Genomic DNA, 17,665 nt, shown 5'->3' on the forward strand with positions numbered 1-17,665 from the left:
AGGTTTGTGTGTTTTTAAGTTATGTCGTGGTTTAATTTGTGTAATGTTTCGTATGTTTTTTATATATATATATATATATATAAATAATGTTGGTGTTTTTCTTTAATTAGTCACATGAAAAATGTGCCAAACCTTTAATTAGTTTCTCGTTTTCTTACCGGATAATAGAGCATTAATATTTAATTTAACGATTCTCTCGTAAATTTAATAGCTGCATGTGTACGGAATTAGCGCTAGGGTCCATCAATGTTTCTTTAGGGAGCGTATCAATTTTATTAGTATAATTATTAGTTCAATTTAAACTCATGCGGGATGATAGTTTCATTTTACATTTAGAATAAAAACAACAACAACATAATATAGTGTGTGATAAAAATTAACTTGGAAAAATATTTAAAAATCCTAACAATTAAAAAAAATAAAGGAATAATATTTAAGAAAGTCCCTAAATTATTAAAAAAAATTCAAATAAGCCTTTATATTTTTATTATATTCAATCAAGCCCTAAACTTTTATTTCGAGTCAAATAAGTCCTTATGATTAATAATTGATTTGATCAAAACCTTATTTGTTATTTTATACCACATAGTGCCGACGTGACATGTTAACATGTCATAATTGATGATGATGTGGCATGCTAATATAACATGAAACATAACAATATGATATTTTTCATTTTTCACATCAACGTTATGTTAGTGTCATGTGAATATAAAATGAGAAGTAACATTTTGACTAATGATAATTATTCAACCATTAGTTATAAAGGCTTGTTTGATAAAAAAAAAAGTATAAGGGCTTGATTGAATGAAATTAAAGAATAAGAGTTTATTTGAATTTTCTTAAATAGTTTAGAGAGTTTTTGAGCGTTATGCCCAGAATAAATAATTTGATGAGAGTATATAATTTTTTTTTCTTGATCAAAGGAGACATTTTATTAACATCAAAGTCTACTACAAGCATGTGAACCAGTTTGGTAAAAAAAGTCTTAAGAGGAAAAGAAAACACAAATAAAAAATAATGAAAAACCCATAAATCCAAAATTTTGAGGATAACAATTGACAGCATTTAGGCTACTATCAAATATAAAACATTTCTGATCTGTCCACTCCATATTTAGTTAAAGAATCAATGTAAATATTAGTTTCTTTGAAGGTACGTACAAAAACAATATCTAAAGACTGTCAATTTCATTTATTCTATGATCTTGCATGTTTGTTGCACATCCAACAAATTGTCATTTTAGAATCAAACTCCACATAAGAATCTATTGCCTCACTCGAGATGATGCATTGAGTCACTAGGGAGCGATTTTGATTGCCATTACTTCACCAGAGAATTAGAATACTGTACTTCAAGCATATAAAGAAAATTACAGTCACCGAACCTATTGAGTCTCTTGAAACCACTCTGCATCCTGCAATTTCAAGTTTACCTTTGGTAGAACCGTCAATATTAAATTTAAGCTCATCTTCCTTAGGATGAATCATGCAACTCCTATTTTAAATTTGATAACATGACTCACAGATAAGGAAACCTATCGGTTTGACCACAGCCTAAATTCATCAAGACTACCATTATATTCAATTGCTTTTATCCAGCACATTGACCTCATGATCATAAATAGAATTTCATCACCATCCCAAGCTTTATTATTAAACAAAACATAGTTCCTTACAATCTATAAAGACTGGAAAGCAGCACCACAAACTACTAACTATCTTTCTTTCAAGGTACCAAACAACATAATATCCTCACAAGACTTCATAAAACTTTTCACAAAATTAAGAGCAACCTAGAGTAATCCCAACCATTTAAAAGTAGAACTTTAAACAATCTAAGTCAAACATCATGAAATAAGATTATGATTGCCATCTTCCTCACATAGCCACATCAATTACATAAACATCATTTTCTTGAAATTAACACCTCAAGATTTCAAAAATTTTTTCCCTAGGATGCAATTCAAGATAGCCAACGACAAGAGTTTTAACTTTTGATAGATATTTCCAAATTGAGTGAAACCATACATGTTGTCTCTAAGGTACTACATGATGATCCATGGTTGTTGTCAACTTCTTTACCGAGAAAGACTCTTTGCCATCAAGCTCCCATATCAATTTGAACCCTTTATCCTCATCAAAACAAACATCCTTAGATTGATAGATCAAAGTTCCTCAAAGAGATCTTTTCCCTTTGAAAGAGTTGTCCTTGAAATTGTAAATCCCATATCCTATGCATGATGGTTCAAGGCCTCAACTATTCGCATCTCCTTCCCAAAAGCTAAAGAGAATAGTCTTGGAAGCGAAATATTCAATGAGACATTCTTTTATTGAAATTAAAAAAATTATTAAAATTTTATTTTTCTAGCTTTTTGAGATGTAAAATTTTTATGTATTTTAAATGGCTAATACAAAATCAACAATAAAAATTTTTAATTCAAATAAATCAACTATCACATAAAATAAAGGCAACATAACAATATAATATAAATTTTAAATTAAAGTAAAAAAGTCTGTAAATTTTAAAACAATAATACCTAATTGTTGAATACTTATTGCAAACCGTAAATGAGGCTCACGGCATTATTAAGATAATAACATAATAGATTTCTTGTGTATTATTTGAAGAAAAATTAAAGTTAAAGGAAGAAGGAAGAAAGAGCAAATGAGAAAGAAAAATTCAAAAGTAAATATTATACATTGAAAAAGAAATAATTCATTTTATATATAGGAAAAAAATTATTAAAAATCATTAAATATGTTGATTGAAAATAAGAAAAATAAGTGAGAAAAAAATAGTTATTGGAGATGATTAAATACATATGACCGTTAGTTGATTGGAAATAATATAGTATTCTAGAAATTAAAAAGTGATAGAAAATTGAGATTTATTAAACATATAATTAAGAAAATGAGAAAATAAGTAATTTTATTAATTATTTTTATTTTTATTATATTTTTTATATAATTAATTATATTATAAAATTATAGGACTTTCCCAAATTGGGGACCTATAGCCCTCGTTTGGGTGGCTTCACCTAAGGGTCGGCCTTGGAAATAAGAAAAATAAGTGAGAAAAAAATAGTTGTTGGAGATGATTAAATATTTATGACCGTTAATTGATTGAAAATAATATAGCATTCTAGAAATTAGAAAGTGATAGAAAATTGAGATTTATTAAACACATAATTAAGAAAATGAGAAAATAAGTAATTTTATTAATTATTTTTTATTTTTATATATTTTTTATATAATTAATTATATTATAAAATTATAGGACCTTTCCAAATTGGGGGCCTAAAGCCCTCGCTTGGGGCGCTTCACCCAAGGGCCGGCCCTGCTTGGAAGAGTATCTTTCAAAGGGTTTTGTCTAACCAAAAGAAAACTTCTTTACCATTCCCCACCATCTATCTACACCCATTACTGCCTAACCATTTACCGTAGGTAAGTTCATAATGTTTCTTCATACATTTGACATTTTTTCCTTAATTATGATCAATAAGTGGTAGCCAACGATATTGATTAGCCTTATATTTTTATAGATGAGTGGTCTTTATAAAGAATTTTTTTTTAATTCCATGGTTTTTTTTAAAAGGTAGTTTTATTGAATTGAAACTAAGAAAAATACATAAATATGAGGCTATGCTTGAGCTTGTAAGGAGCAAGCAAGCAAAACTCCATTGCCTTCATAGTATCGCATCATTAAAACAACACCATATAAAAATTGATGTGACAAAAGGAAAGCAAAATAGCATAATAGTTCTTAAAGTAATCCCACAACACTGATGCCACAAACACACAACATAAGGGTCAGGACAAGGTAAAATTTTGTGTGGGTCTCCAAGAGTGGACGAAAACAGATGAAAGTCATTTCCTTCAAAGGATTATAAGAAAAATGGATAAGTATAAGATTCTAGAACATCGATAGGGAGTAGGTGCAACGGTTTCAACTTAGGAGAGTAGAATAGTAAACATATTCCAGTGTCAAAAGGACTAAATGGTTGTTGAGAAATTGCCTTTTTCCACACACCTGCCTTTTTTAGGCCATCAACAAGAAAATTGGCCTCTTTGGGGGTACATTAGAATGTGGTGTTGCTACACTAATTTCTGGCAGAATCCAGCTGGTTTGAGACGAGTCTAAGCTTTCATAGGATGTTGGAGTTGCTTTTGTGTAGGTTTTTAGACTTTAATAGAGTTCAACACAACATATTAAAGAAACAAGTTGCCATGAATGAGAATGGAAAGATCATTTGACTCTTCAATTGTTGATATCTTGGCCTCAAATCTCTCAAGTATGCTTACTAATACCTTCTCCACTATTCTTTTATCATTCAACTTAGCTCCAAGTACCCTAACTTGGTTCACTATCTTCATGAGTTTGTCAACATATTCCTTCATAACCTCACTTTCCTTCATCTTAAGAACTTTAAACTGACTCATTAGGTTCAAAACCTACCTTTGCTTGGTTCTATTTGACCTTTGAAACTTTTTCTTAAGCTTATCCCAAGTTTCTTTTGCTTTTGCACAAGCCATGCTCCTTGTGAAAATAGTGTCTAACATTGTATTGTGAAGATAGGACACAACCTTGTATCTCTTAGCCATTTCTTCACTATGTTACTCATTTGTGCTATAGTGGAATTAGCTCATTGTTCATGAGGCTTTCTTCCTTGTTTAAATATTTCTTAGAGGTTAAATGCTATGAGTAAGGCCTTTATTTTGACTATCTACATAACAAAGTTTTCACCATCGACTTTTGGTGGTGAAAAGGATGAAGTGCTACCACTTAAAGCCATGTCTTGATCAAGGAGTGCTTTTAGTTTTTCTTTATGAAGGATTTAAGGTATGCTAACAAGCCTCTAAGACAATGAAGGTTTGATACTATGTTGGTTTTTAGACTCAAACAATGTTCAATACAGCATATCAGAGAAACAAGTTGCCATAAATGAGAAAGAGAGAAAACAAAGCAAAAGAAAGAGTTGGGTTGCTAGAAAATAAAGGTTATTGAGCCTATAATGCATTAACCTTTTTATATATTTCATACATGACTTAAGTAGTAGGGTTTTGACCATAATATGGACATTATTACACTCCATCAAAAACTACATATCATATCAATCATACATTAGGTGCATAGTTGTCATAAGCTTGACAGCAAGTAGCTGTCTCATTACCAAAAAGAGTGAAGCAAGAACCATTGGTTAATGGCATGGCTTGAGGAAGTCTTCAATGCAAGTCTTAACTCAACTTTTTGGCCCACCCAATGGTATTACATGTGTCACTTTTGATAACAATTAAGGGCATGAGAGTACGCTCATTGGGTGGAGAGGAAGAAGAGAATGCCTTCTGTGATGGCTTTAAACTTTGCATAATTTGATTCCTTTACTTTAATGTACTTTGAGAAGACTCATTTAATATATCCAAGGTGGTCACTTATATATCCATACATTATATGCATACATGGCCATATATATAGTATTTCATTTATATTTTTTGATTTTGAGAATTTTATATATAGTATCTTTTTTATTGACACACGATGATAAATGAATGTAAGTTATTACATCAGATTTTTTGTTAGTGTTATATCTCTATTGACTCGTTTTGTAAAGTACTTGAACACTTACCATATTAATCACTTGTCTTTACATGCGTGACAACGCATTGTCATGCATGCTGACGTGTGTTAAGTTGGACCAGAATTTTATTTAATTAGATCTTATCATCAAAATAAATTGTGAAATCTAAAGTTAACTAAATGAGACTAATGTCTACCTATAGGTGTTTATGAAGATAAGTACATCTAATTCATTTTCGTACAAAATTTTATAATTTTGAGTAAGGAGATGATTATAAATTGTAATCCCTGTTTTATTAATGTATATACAATCCATCATGTTGGATAAAAAAAATTCATGCGTTAAAAGTTTAGTTAGTTATAACATGCATGTAATTGGACACACATTTTTCCTTTTTTGGTGGAACAAATTATGCCTAATTTATATGATATATATATAAATATATATATTTCAAGAGTTTTTCTTTCCAATATCATTCTTGGCAAAACAAGTAGATAATTTTGATAATTCACCCTCTTCTATTGCATACAACAAAAATGCCTTGTTGTGTTTGTAGAAGGATTCGTGGAGTGATGAAGATAGGATACTAATTGAAGCACATAAAAAGATTAACTACACCCATTACTATTTAACCATTTACCTTAGGTGAGTTCATAATGTTTTTTCATACATTTGACATTTTTTCCTTAATTATGATCAATAGATGGCAGCCAATGAAATTGACTAGACCCATATTTCTCATAAATGAGTTGTCTTCATAAAGAGTTTTTTTTTTTGAATTCCATAGTTTTTTTTTTAAGATAGTTTTATTGAATGGAAACTCAAAAAGCTATATAGGTAGAAGGCTAGGCTTTGAGCTTGTATGGAACACGTAAACTAAATCTCCATTACCTTCACAATATCACATCGTCAAAACAACAAAACAACACCATATAAAAATCAATGTGACAAAAGGAAAGCAAAATAACAACAGTACTAATGCCACAAACACACAACATAAAGGTCAAGACAAGGTAGAAAAAATCTATGTGGGTCTTTAAGAGTGGACCAAAACTAATGAAAGTCATTTCCCTAAAAGGATTCAAGGAAAAATATGTAGGTATAAGATTGCAGAATATCAAACTAATAGAGCAGAACAATGAACATTTGTGGGTATCAAAAAGACTAAAAGGTTGTTTAGAAACTACCTTCCCTTGGCACACTTGCCTCTGTTAGGCCATCAATAAGAGAATTGGCCTCCCTAGGGGTACATCGGAATGTGGTACTACTACACCTATTTTTTGCATCCTTTAGTTGATTAAAGACAAGTCAAAGCCTTCCATGGTATTACATATGTCACTTTCAATAATAATTAGGGCATGAAAGTCTTGCTGTGATGGCTTTATGCTTTCCATAATTTGATTCCTCTACTCTAATGTACTTTAAGAAAACTCTTTTAATATACCCAAGATGGTCACGTAGGGCTTCACCAATCACTACTTGTCTTAGTTTTCCAATGGTTGAACCATCGATGGTGAGCTTCAAGGAGACTTCCGGTGGTCTCAACCATTTTACCCTTAATTTGTGAGTGACAGAAGAGATTGCTATCATGACATTGGAGGGGTTGGTATGGAAATCATGGTAAGAGGTAGGGAATGAAGGCTATTTGTAGGTATCAAGTAGTTCCAGGTGATAAAAAATCTTACCATTGAAGGTTATCTCATTTTGTTGACGCCATAGAAAATCATAGGGTGACATAAAAAAGCATTCGCTAGATGACTTCAAATTCACACAGTTTAATTATGGAAAAGAATTCCTCGAATGCGGATAGTTGGGTTTTAAGCCTCATCTCCTTTTTGTGGAGGTTAAGGAAAATTATTCTATTTATAGAGTATTACAAAATATATGAGTATCCTTAAATCAAAGACCAAAATATATTCATTATTCCAACAACGGTATTCTCCAACTTAAAATTTTCCTCACAAATATATATAAAGAAATAAAGTTCTCTCATATTTAATTGCCAAAAATTATTAGAGAACATAACATTAAATAAGCTAGAAGCAATTGTGAAGAGTTCTGTGATGCAGAGAAGAAAGCTTGAGCAAAAAAAAAAGAAACAGGGAGTTTGGAAATAAAAGAGCAGAGCTGCATGCACCGTTTTGAAGAAAGCTAGAGGAAGACCTTGAAATAAAAATGAAATGCTACGTTTTAGCTAATAAGTTTTAAATTTCTATTATGTTAGTTAAATGTTGTAATTATTAACTGTTTTTTTTTGTTTTTAACTCTTAAAGCACCGTATATAAACAACCTTTTTAGGTATTCTTCAATGAGAAATCTTGGGATAACTTTTCTTCCCAAAAACGATGAGCTATCTATTGCTTTCTGCCTTCATGCTGTTTGCTAACATGGTATCAGAGTAGGTCAGAATCTAGCTAGAAATTAGTATTTTTTTTTACAGTAACGGTGGACCTCACATCATCGATTGGGTACTCCATTTACCTTTCTAGCTATTTTATTTCCTTTCCAAGAGTTTATTCCTTGTCTTTTACTACTATATTATCTATCAGATTCACTTAATCTTCATATTGATCTCATCTATCATCTGGTCATCTAGTCTTTAAGATATATTTTTATCTAGTTGGTTAACTATGGCTGAATCAACCCAAGCTAATACACAAAACAACACTCAGACCACTCAAATTACTCAGATCTCCTTAGTAGTGGATCTTTAATCCCCTTTTTACCTGCATCACACTGATAGCCTAGGCTCAGTAGTTATAAATCATAAACTCAACATTAGCAATTATGTAGCATGGAGCAGGTATTTTCTACTTGCAATGTCTATCAAGAACAAAGTAGGCTTCCTTAATGATACAATACCTAAACCCAGATTACAGATCCTCTCTTTCTATCATGGACTCGATGCAACAACTTGCTGGTAGCCTGGTTACTTGATTCAATATCTTAGCCAATAGCCTTAACCATATTTTTCATGGATACAACATTTGAAATATGGGCTACTTTAGAACAGAACTTTGCACAGCCTGATGATACTGGGGTATGCAATTTCCAATATACATTGGGAAATATCAGTCAAGGGAGTAGGACAGTTGATTCATATTTCATTGAGCTCAAGGGCATTTGGGAAGAGCTGAGAAGTTATAGGCCATTGCCACACTGCAAATGTGGAAGCTGCAATTCTGATTGCTTTAAGGCATATTCGGACCAATACCAAAAGGTCATGGTTTTTAGGTTCTTGAATAGATTGAATGAATCTTTTTCTGCTATCAGATCACAAATCATAATGATGGATCCTATTCCAACTCTAGACAAAGTTTATAGTCTAGTACAGAGAAAGGAAACATAGATGAGTTTGCTCATTCAAGGCCAAGCAGTTTTTGAATCCTTTGCATTGATTACTACTATTGATACAAGGAAGAAAGGTAGTAGGAAAGATATCAGCTGTGACCATTGTGGAAAGAAAGGACATATTAAAGATAAGTGTTACAGACTTATTGGATGGCTTGAAGATTTCAAATTCACCAAGTCAAAACCAAACTTCAGGAAGGCAAAAGTAGTGGCAAATAATGCTACAAGCATACATGAAGGACCAGGATCTGATGGTTGCAAGATTGAATAGTTGGAGGAGGGAACTGGGACTAGTTCTATGTCACAGTTGTTAGTCATAAAGCAACAAATCAGTAAATTGATGGAACTCTTAAATGAGAATAACATAAGTAGCAATGATGGTAAGACTAGCACACAAATCACTTAGTAGGGAAGCCATTCACTTGTTAATTTAGCTTTTGCAAGTATAACTTCAAGCCATCTTTGCCTTCATACTTCAAATAGTTTACCTCTTAACCTTAAAAATGTGAATGTTCAAATGATAAGACAAAACCATTGGATTATTGATTCTGATGCTACTGATCATATATGCTATAGTCTGGATAGCTTTGAATTTGCTACAACAGTGAATAATTGCTATGTTGAACTACCAAATGATAGAAAAGCCATTGTTTCTCATATAGGAACAATAAAATTGTCTCCCATTTTGACCTTAGAGAATGTCCTACATGTACCAAGTTTTAAGTTTAACCTTCTTTCTATAGGTAAGCTTACCCAAAATAAGAAAACCTATGTTCTCTTTACTGATATGCACTGTATTGTTCAGGATGTGATCTCTCGGACAGTGATTAGGGTTGCTAGGGCATACACAAGGCTATACTTGATGCAAGAAAAACATGTTGAAAAAGATACTTCAATGTCATGTTTTGACAAACTCATCAAATTTCCTTTTATTTCTTATGTTAATGGTTGTAATTCAGTGGAAAAATGTTTTGATCTCTGGCATTTTAGGCTTGGACATGCACCTTTAGAGAGGATAAATGTCATTCAAAAATAGTTTCCTACTATTAAATGTTCAAATGATTTACTTTGTGAGATTTGCCCATTGGCTAAGCAAAAGAAACTACCATTCCCAATTCATATCCAATGCACAAAAATTCCATTTGAACTAATTCATGTTGACATCTGGGGTCCTTATGAGACTCCCACTTTATATAATCAAAGATACTTCTTGACTGTAATTGATGACTACACATGTTTTACTTGGATTTTTCTCATGAGGTGTAAGTCAGATAACAATGTTTTATCAGTGACACCAACATTTAACAATTTTGTGGAAAAACAGTTTGAACACTCAATAAAATGCATCAGGTCAGATAGTGGATTAGAATTCAAACTAAAAGATTTCTTTGACAAAACATGCATAGTTCATCAACTTTCATGTGTTGAGACCCCTCAACAAAATGGGGTTGTTGAGTGGAAGTAACAACATATTTTGGTTGTAACAAGGGCTTTACTATTTCAATCTAGTCTGCCTACTCAGTTCTGAGGTGATGTGTAATGACAGCAGTGCATAGCATTAATAGAGCACCAACAAAGTTACTCAAGAACAAATCGCCATTTGAATTGTTGTATAAGAGACAACCTTCGTATAAGCATCTGAGAGTGTTTGGTAGCCTATGTTTTGTATCTACTTTGTCACAACACAGAAAGAAATTAGATCAAAGAGCCACAAAATGCATCTTTTTAGGCTATCTAAATAACACAAAAGGTTAAAGGGTATATGATCTCAATGCAAACAGAATCATGATTTCAAGGAATATTGGTTTTCATGAAGAAACATTCCCTTTTCAGTCAAAACAGCACACTACATGGCTTGAACCATTTTGTCAAACACTTGGTATATATACCAAATATTCACATGAAATTGACCTAGACTTACCAAATTTTCCCTACCAAGATTACATACCTGCTCAGACATATAGTTCTGAACCTAATACAAGTGCTCAAACACCATCAACATCACAGATAAATGACTTTGAGCCAAATTCACTTGATACAGTTAGTATGCCTACTGCAACTAACAGTGAAAATGTAACCACCAGCAGTGAACATGATCCAAATAAAAATTTACCAGTTAGAAGGAGCACCAAACATAAACATGCTCCTAAATATTTGAATGCTTATCATGTTGACATGCCTTTAAAGTCTCATAATGTCACTGCTCATTCAATCACTAAATTCTTGTCCACAAAGAGCTTGTCACCTGTATACAAAACATTCACTACATCTCTGTCACACACATTTGAACCTTCCACTTATCATCAAGTTGCTAGTTATTCTCATTGGAGAGATGCCATGAGTGCTGAATTGAAAGCTTTACAAGATAGTGGAACATGAAGCATAGTACAAAGACCTCCAAATTCTCATGTAATTGGGTGCAAGTGGGTGTATAAAGTGAAGTTGAATGCAGATGGACAAATTGAAAGATATAAAGCTCGCTTGGTTGCAAAAGGGTATAACCAAATTGCAAGTTTTGACTACAAGGGGATTTTCAGTCTTGTAGCTAAGCAAACAACAGTGAGAGTATTCTTTGCCATAGCAGCAACTTTCAACTGGCATCTAACATAGTTGGATGTGAACAATGCGTTCTTGAATGGAGATTTAAAAGAGAAGGTGTACATGAACATACCACTAGGATATGAGATCTAGGAGGAGTATCTAAAGAATGTGAAATTGGTCTACAAACTTCATAAGTCACTGTATGGCTTAAAGCAAGCATCTAGGGTGTGGAATGCCAAAATCACATCTTTAATTATACAATATGGTTTTATTCAGTCTAATGCAGATCACTCACTATTTACTATGAAGACAAATAATGGTGAGTTCATTGCACTCTTATTGTATGTAGATGACATACTATTATGGAGTTCTTTAAAACAAGCTGCTGATGATGTGAAATTGTTCCTAAGTTCACATTTTAAGCTCAAGGATTTAGGAACAGTAAAATATTTTCTCGGGTTAGAAATAGCAAGGTCTCCTGAAGTTATCTCCATATCACAAAGAAAATACACTCTGGATCTCTTGGAAGAACATGGGTTGTTAAGTGCAAAACCAGTCTCCACTCCCATTGACTATAATAAGAAGTTAGTCAAGGCTCAAGATGAAGAGAAGCTTATCAATCCAACAGACTACAGACAATTAGTTGGGAAGTTATTGTACCTCACATTCAGCAGACTAGACATAACATATGCAGTTTAGGTGATATCACAGTTTATGGATAAGCTTAGTCTTGAACACATGACTGCAGCTCACAAGGTGTTGAAATATTTAAAAGGGTCACTTGGTCAAGGTATCCTAATGAAGTCATAATCGAATTTAATGATTATGGCATATTGTGATAGTGATTGAGCAGGTTGTCCTGATTCTAGGAAATCAATCATAGGATACAATATGTTCATTGGGAATTCTTTAGTGACATGGAAATCTAAAAAGTAATCAGTGGTGTCTCGAAGCTCAGTAGAAGCTGAGTACAGGGTAATGGCATTAGCTAGTTGTGAAATTATTTGGTTAAAACATTTTCTAGCAAATTTTGGAATCAAGCATAAAGATGCAGTGGTACTCTATTCTGACAGTCAGTCAACCATTCACATCAGCAAGAACCCGGTCTTCCATGAGAGGACCAAACATATAGAAATGGACTGCTACTTCATTAGGGAGAAAGTTATTGAAGGTATAATCAAACTGGTACGTATCTCAACTAATTTACAGCTAGCTGATTTATTAACTAAGGCCTTACAACCAAGGCAATTCCACAATTTTTTGAACAAGATGAACGTTCACAACATTCACATATCATCTTGAGGGGGAGTATTAGACAACATAACATTAAATAAGCTTAAAGCAATTGTGAAGAGTTTTGTGATGCAGAGACTAAAGCTCGAGCAGAAAAAGGAAACAAAGAGTTTGGAAATAAAAGAACAAAGCTGCATGCACCGTATTGAAGAAAGCAAGAGGAAAACCTTGAAATAAAAATGAAACGCTACGTTTTAGCTAATAAGTTTTAAATTTCTGTTATGTTAGTTAAACGTTGTAATTATTAGCTGCTTTCTTTTGTTTTTAACTCTTAAAGCACTGTATATAAACAACCTTTTTAGGTATTCTTGAATGAGAAATCCTAGGATAACTTTTCTTCCCAAAAATGATGAGCTGCCTATTACTTTCTACCTTCCTGCTGTTTGCTGACAAAAATAATAAGCAAAGTCACTAATCTATTTCCAAATGGTGAAACTTTCATATCTTTAGAAATGAAAATTGAAAGCTTTAAATTTCCAAAAATAAAAGGGATTGAATTATTCAAATGGTATCATTGCCAATAATGGAAGAGTTCTTTGTACTATATTTTTTTTAGACTTCAAAATGCTTAAATTTATGATTAAATTGAAGAATAGAAGATTTAAAAGAGAAATGTCTTTCAGAGAAAGGTGGAGGGGTGAGAATGTTTTTCGAGGGAGGGAGGCGCGGACTTAAGGATGGGGGTTAGGTTGGAGTCAATTGTTTGACGGTGAGAGTGGGAGGGAAGGCTGCATGTGGAGTTAAAGTGCTTGTTTGGATCATCTATTGCGTGAGTGTAGGGGGGGGTTTATTTTTTTTGGGATATGGATGTAAGGGCTTGCTTCTTCTGTTGATAAGTTGTAGGAGAAGGGTGAAAGCTAGGTGGCTTCATTGTGTTTCATTCTTCCAGGCCACAGTCTTTGGCCTGGTTTGATGTGTGGAGCTTTCTTGGCTCTATCGTGGTCTGTTCCTGTAGGTGATGTTGACAGATGCTCTCAGATCGGGGTTTTTGTTACTAGTGCCTCTGATATTTGCAATTCCCTTTTTATGTTTGAGTTTGGCTAGACGATAGACTTGGAGCAAGTTCTCAAACTTGTGTTTGAGCCTACCTTTCTACAATCAATGTCTCATGGCCGGCTTCTCTTTTATGCTCGTTTTTTTCATCCATTTGATCCACAACAAGGTGTTTCGCTCCTCTAGCGTCTTCATCTTATCTTGCTGTGTGTGTCACGGGGATTTTCTCTTGATCCATGCAGCCTAGCCTTTGCCTTGCTCAAGGTCGGTTAGAAAGGCTAACTGCTTTCTCAAGTTAGTAAGATAGTATTGATTTTGGTAAGCACAAGAGAGTTGAGAGAACAAAGAAAGAGTTTTTATTGAAAGTAATTCCCATACAAGAGTCATTAGTCTCAAATGAGGAGGCTCAAGGGGTTGTTATAGCCTAGGACCCTTTGGAGCCGTTACAAGACAGTTCCCAATGGCTAGGGGCTGTTTTGAACTTTGTTGGGCCTTTCTGATGCACCCCTGATCATGTTGCTAATGGCAGGCAATGGCTACTCGCAAGTCTCGGGCTACCCAGTGTTTTTTACGCACTAGGCAGACTTACTAGGCAATTCATGCACCCTAGATGCGTGCCAGTTTGCCTGTTCTGTTACGCGCTATTTTTCTTAACCCCTGCATGCCTTGTCTGCGTACTGGCCCGCGCACACTGCTTGTCTACTAGCCCGAACGCCCAGTCTGTTTGTTGGCCTACGAGCTCATCTGTTCGTGGGTGTCGATGCCATTAAGTCCTTCGACGCTAAATTGGGGTTCCAACCCTAGTTGCTCGCCCATATTCTAGTTGGCTAGCCTACTCTCGAGCCTCAAGCCTTTGCGATCGGGCTGTCCTGCCCTCATCCACAAAAGAGGCGTGACACTTTCCCCCAACTATTCTAGCAATGCTCGCTTTGCCTGTTGGTCATAGAACCTCTCCACCAGGTCCTCGAATTACCACAGCGCCTGGGCCGACTCCTAGTTGGTCTCGCTTGTTGTCAGTTCTTTTTACTGGATTAGGTATTAATGTTGCGATCGGTGGTGTTTCCTCCTTAGAACCCTCTCAACCAGAATTTGCTTGACTTCTCACTTGTACAAGGCCTTCTGCCCTATGGGATGCCGCTGGCTGCGGTTCCTGCTCTGGTAATTTGGGTCTACATGGTAGGGCTTTAGCATGCTCACATGAAAGATCGGATGCACCTTTGACTCGGGCAGCATCTCTAGCTTGTATGTCACGCAGCCCACTTTTTTCTCTATGCGGAAGAGCCCCTCGTACCTTCGAATCAGCCCTTTGTGTAGCTTCGGGTGGCAGAGAACCAAGTGAAGTTTCACCAATACCAAGTCCCTCATGTTGAAGCTCACGTCCCGCCGGTGCCTATTAGTCCACTTCTTATATTTCTGAGTGGCACGCTCAAGGCTTGCCCTCGCCAAGTCTCGCTGTTCATGCCAATCCCAGGCGTGTCAAAATGCTACGGGGGTTGGCCTCATGTAGCTGTTGACTAAGGCCCCCGGGGTCATTGGCTACTGTCCCGTTACCAACTCAAATGGGCTCTTCCCGGTTGGCTTTCGTGTATACAAGTTGTAGTTGAACTGTGCAACATCCAGTAGCTTTGGCCAGTCCGATTGAGTGTTGCGGACAAAGTGCCATAGGTAGATCTCCAACAGGTGGTTTACTCGCTCTGTTTGCCTATCCGTCTACTGGTGAAAGGTAGTTGAGAAGTAAAGCTTGGACCCTAACATATTGAATAACTCGATCCAAAACTTGCCCGTGAAGCACCTATCCCTATCGCTCACTAGGCTTTTCGGTAAGCCCCACAGCTTGACCACATGCGTCATGAATGCCCGGGTTGCCTCCTCAGCTGGGCACACTCTTGTGACCGACACAAAGATCCCGTATTTGCTAAACCTGTCCACCACAACCATTAGCACCAAACCTGTTAGTTGTAGGTTGGTTAGTAATGAAATCTAAGGATACAGACTACCATGGTCGGTCAGGCAGCTCTAATGGCTTGAGCAAGCCCGCTGGTTGCTGCTGCTCACCCTTGTCCTTTTGGCAGACCAAGCATGTCCGCACATAGGTCTCAACATCCTCGGACAACTTGGGCCAGTAGTAGGGTGTCACGATTAGTGCTTCCGTCCTCTCAGCTCCTGGATGTCCCGTCCACAAGGAATCGTGGTGCTCTCGCATGATCTCTTTGCATAGCCCCACGGATCTTGGCACATAGATATGTGCTCTTTTGGTCATGAGTAAGTCCCCGTCCATCCAAAATCGCCGCATCTTACCCTCATTGGCTCACTCAATGATGGCTTGTGCAGTAGCGTATCCCGCAAGCCCCGCAAGAATCCTGGCCAGCAACTTGTCCTGTGCCTGGCTGATGGCTCCCAGTTCTGCCTTATGACTTAATGCATCAGCAACCCGATTGGTGGTACCCGACTTGTACTCCATGGTGAAGTTGAATTTCTCCAAGTAGACTTGCCACCTAGCCTGTTTGGGGGTGAGCTTCTTTTGGGTTTGGAAAAAGCTATTGGCTACATTGTCCATTTTCACCACTAACCGCGTCCTTAGCAAGTAGTGCCGCCACACCCTCAAGTAGTGCACTATCGTTGTCATCTCTTTCTCTTGAGCTGTATAGTGCCGCTCGATGTCATTGAGCTTTCGGCTCTTGTACGCCATTGGGTGGCCTTACTACATTAGTACCCTACCTATAGCATAATTCGATGCATCAGTGTGCACCTCATACGACACACTTGGGTCTGGCAAACGCAGCACAAGCTCCTCGATCACGGCTTGCTTCAGCCGCTGGAACGCACGTTCACACTCGAGACCCCATTGGTTAGGCCGAAGGGCATGACTAGGAACTCGAAGCTGCCATAGCGCTTCACACAAGCAGTTTTCTCTTGGTCCCCCTCAGTAATCCCAACCTGATAGTATCGAGATCGCAAGTCAAGTTTAGAAAAGACCCAAGCCTCATCTAGCTGGTCGAACAGCTCAGAGATGTTGGGGATCATATAGTGATTTCGGATGGTCAGCTTGTTGAGTGCTCGGTAGTCGATGCACAACCACAGCATCCCATCGTGCTTCTGCTAGAAGAGGACAGACGCACCATAGGGTGCCTTACTAGGTCTGATGAAACCTACCTCGATCAGCTCCATAAGCTGTTGACGCAATTCAGCTAATTTTGGGGGTGCCATTCAGTAAGGTTCTTTCGAGGGTGGCTGCGCGCCCGGCACAAGCTCAATCTTGTGGTCCACCTCGCGCTTGAGTGGCAACCATCTTAGCAGCTTGGCTGGCATGACATCCGCGTACTCGTCCAGCACGTCCGCTACCTTTCTCAACACGGATGCCGCCTTGCTCGGCTCACCCTCGTTCAAGGATATTGTTTCCTTACCGACCCACTCACATAGCCGCACGTCCATGTTGCTTGCGGTGCCAATGGTGGGGATTTCCTTGCTGTTGATAGTTTTGATGCGCGCTGCCCCTGCCTTGGTGTCCAACCTCAACACCTTTGCTATCTTGGTAGAGGCAAACAGGTCACTTGCTTTTGTGTCAACCAACGTATTCAATTTTTTACTGTCACCGTTATGTCGGCAAATATCAAGCCCTTGCTGAGGCATAGCTTGTGTTGTTTTATTACCGCCAGCATCATGATGCCCAATCTCAAGGAATCCCACTGCTGTTGCCCCTCATCTTCCCATTTTCTTGTAATTGCAGACAGTTTGGCCCTCTTGGGGTAGTCTCAGACCAAGTATGGCCCATCACATAGGAAACATTTCAGGGGCCTCTTGCCCTTGTCCTTCGCACGACTGCCTTGGTCAGTACCTCGCGTGTTGCCTTGCTCGTTGGTAGTGCCCCTTGGCAGTGGTTTGGCATTGGCTCGCACCTTAGCTTTGCCT

General features: G+C 36.6%; 1 protein-coding gene across 1 annotated transcript; it reads left to right on the forward strand.

Moving 5' to 3' along the window:
- Positions 11,774-12,169, forward strand: LOC18600786 (uncharacterized mitochondrial protein AtMg00810). The gene has a single exon (XM_018118946.1). It carries the CDS (start codon positions 11,774-11,776, stop codon positions 12,167-12,169), a length of 396 nt encoding a protein of 131 aa, XP_017974435.1.

This window comes from Theobroma cacao, chromosome 4 (assembly GCF_000208745.1).
Source record: "Theobroma cacao cultivar B97-61/B2 chromosome 4, Criollo_cocoa_genome_V2, whole genome shotgun sequence".
NCBI lineage: Eukaryota > Viridiplantae > Streptophyta > Magnoliopsida > Malvales > Malvaceae > Theobroma > Theobroma cacao.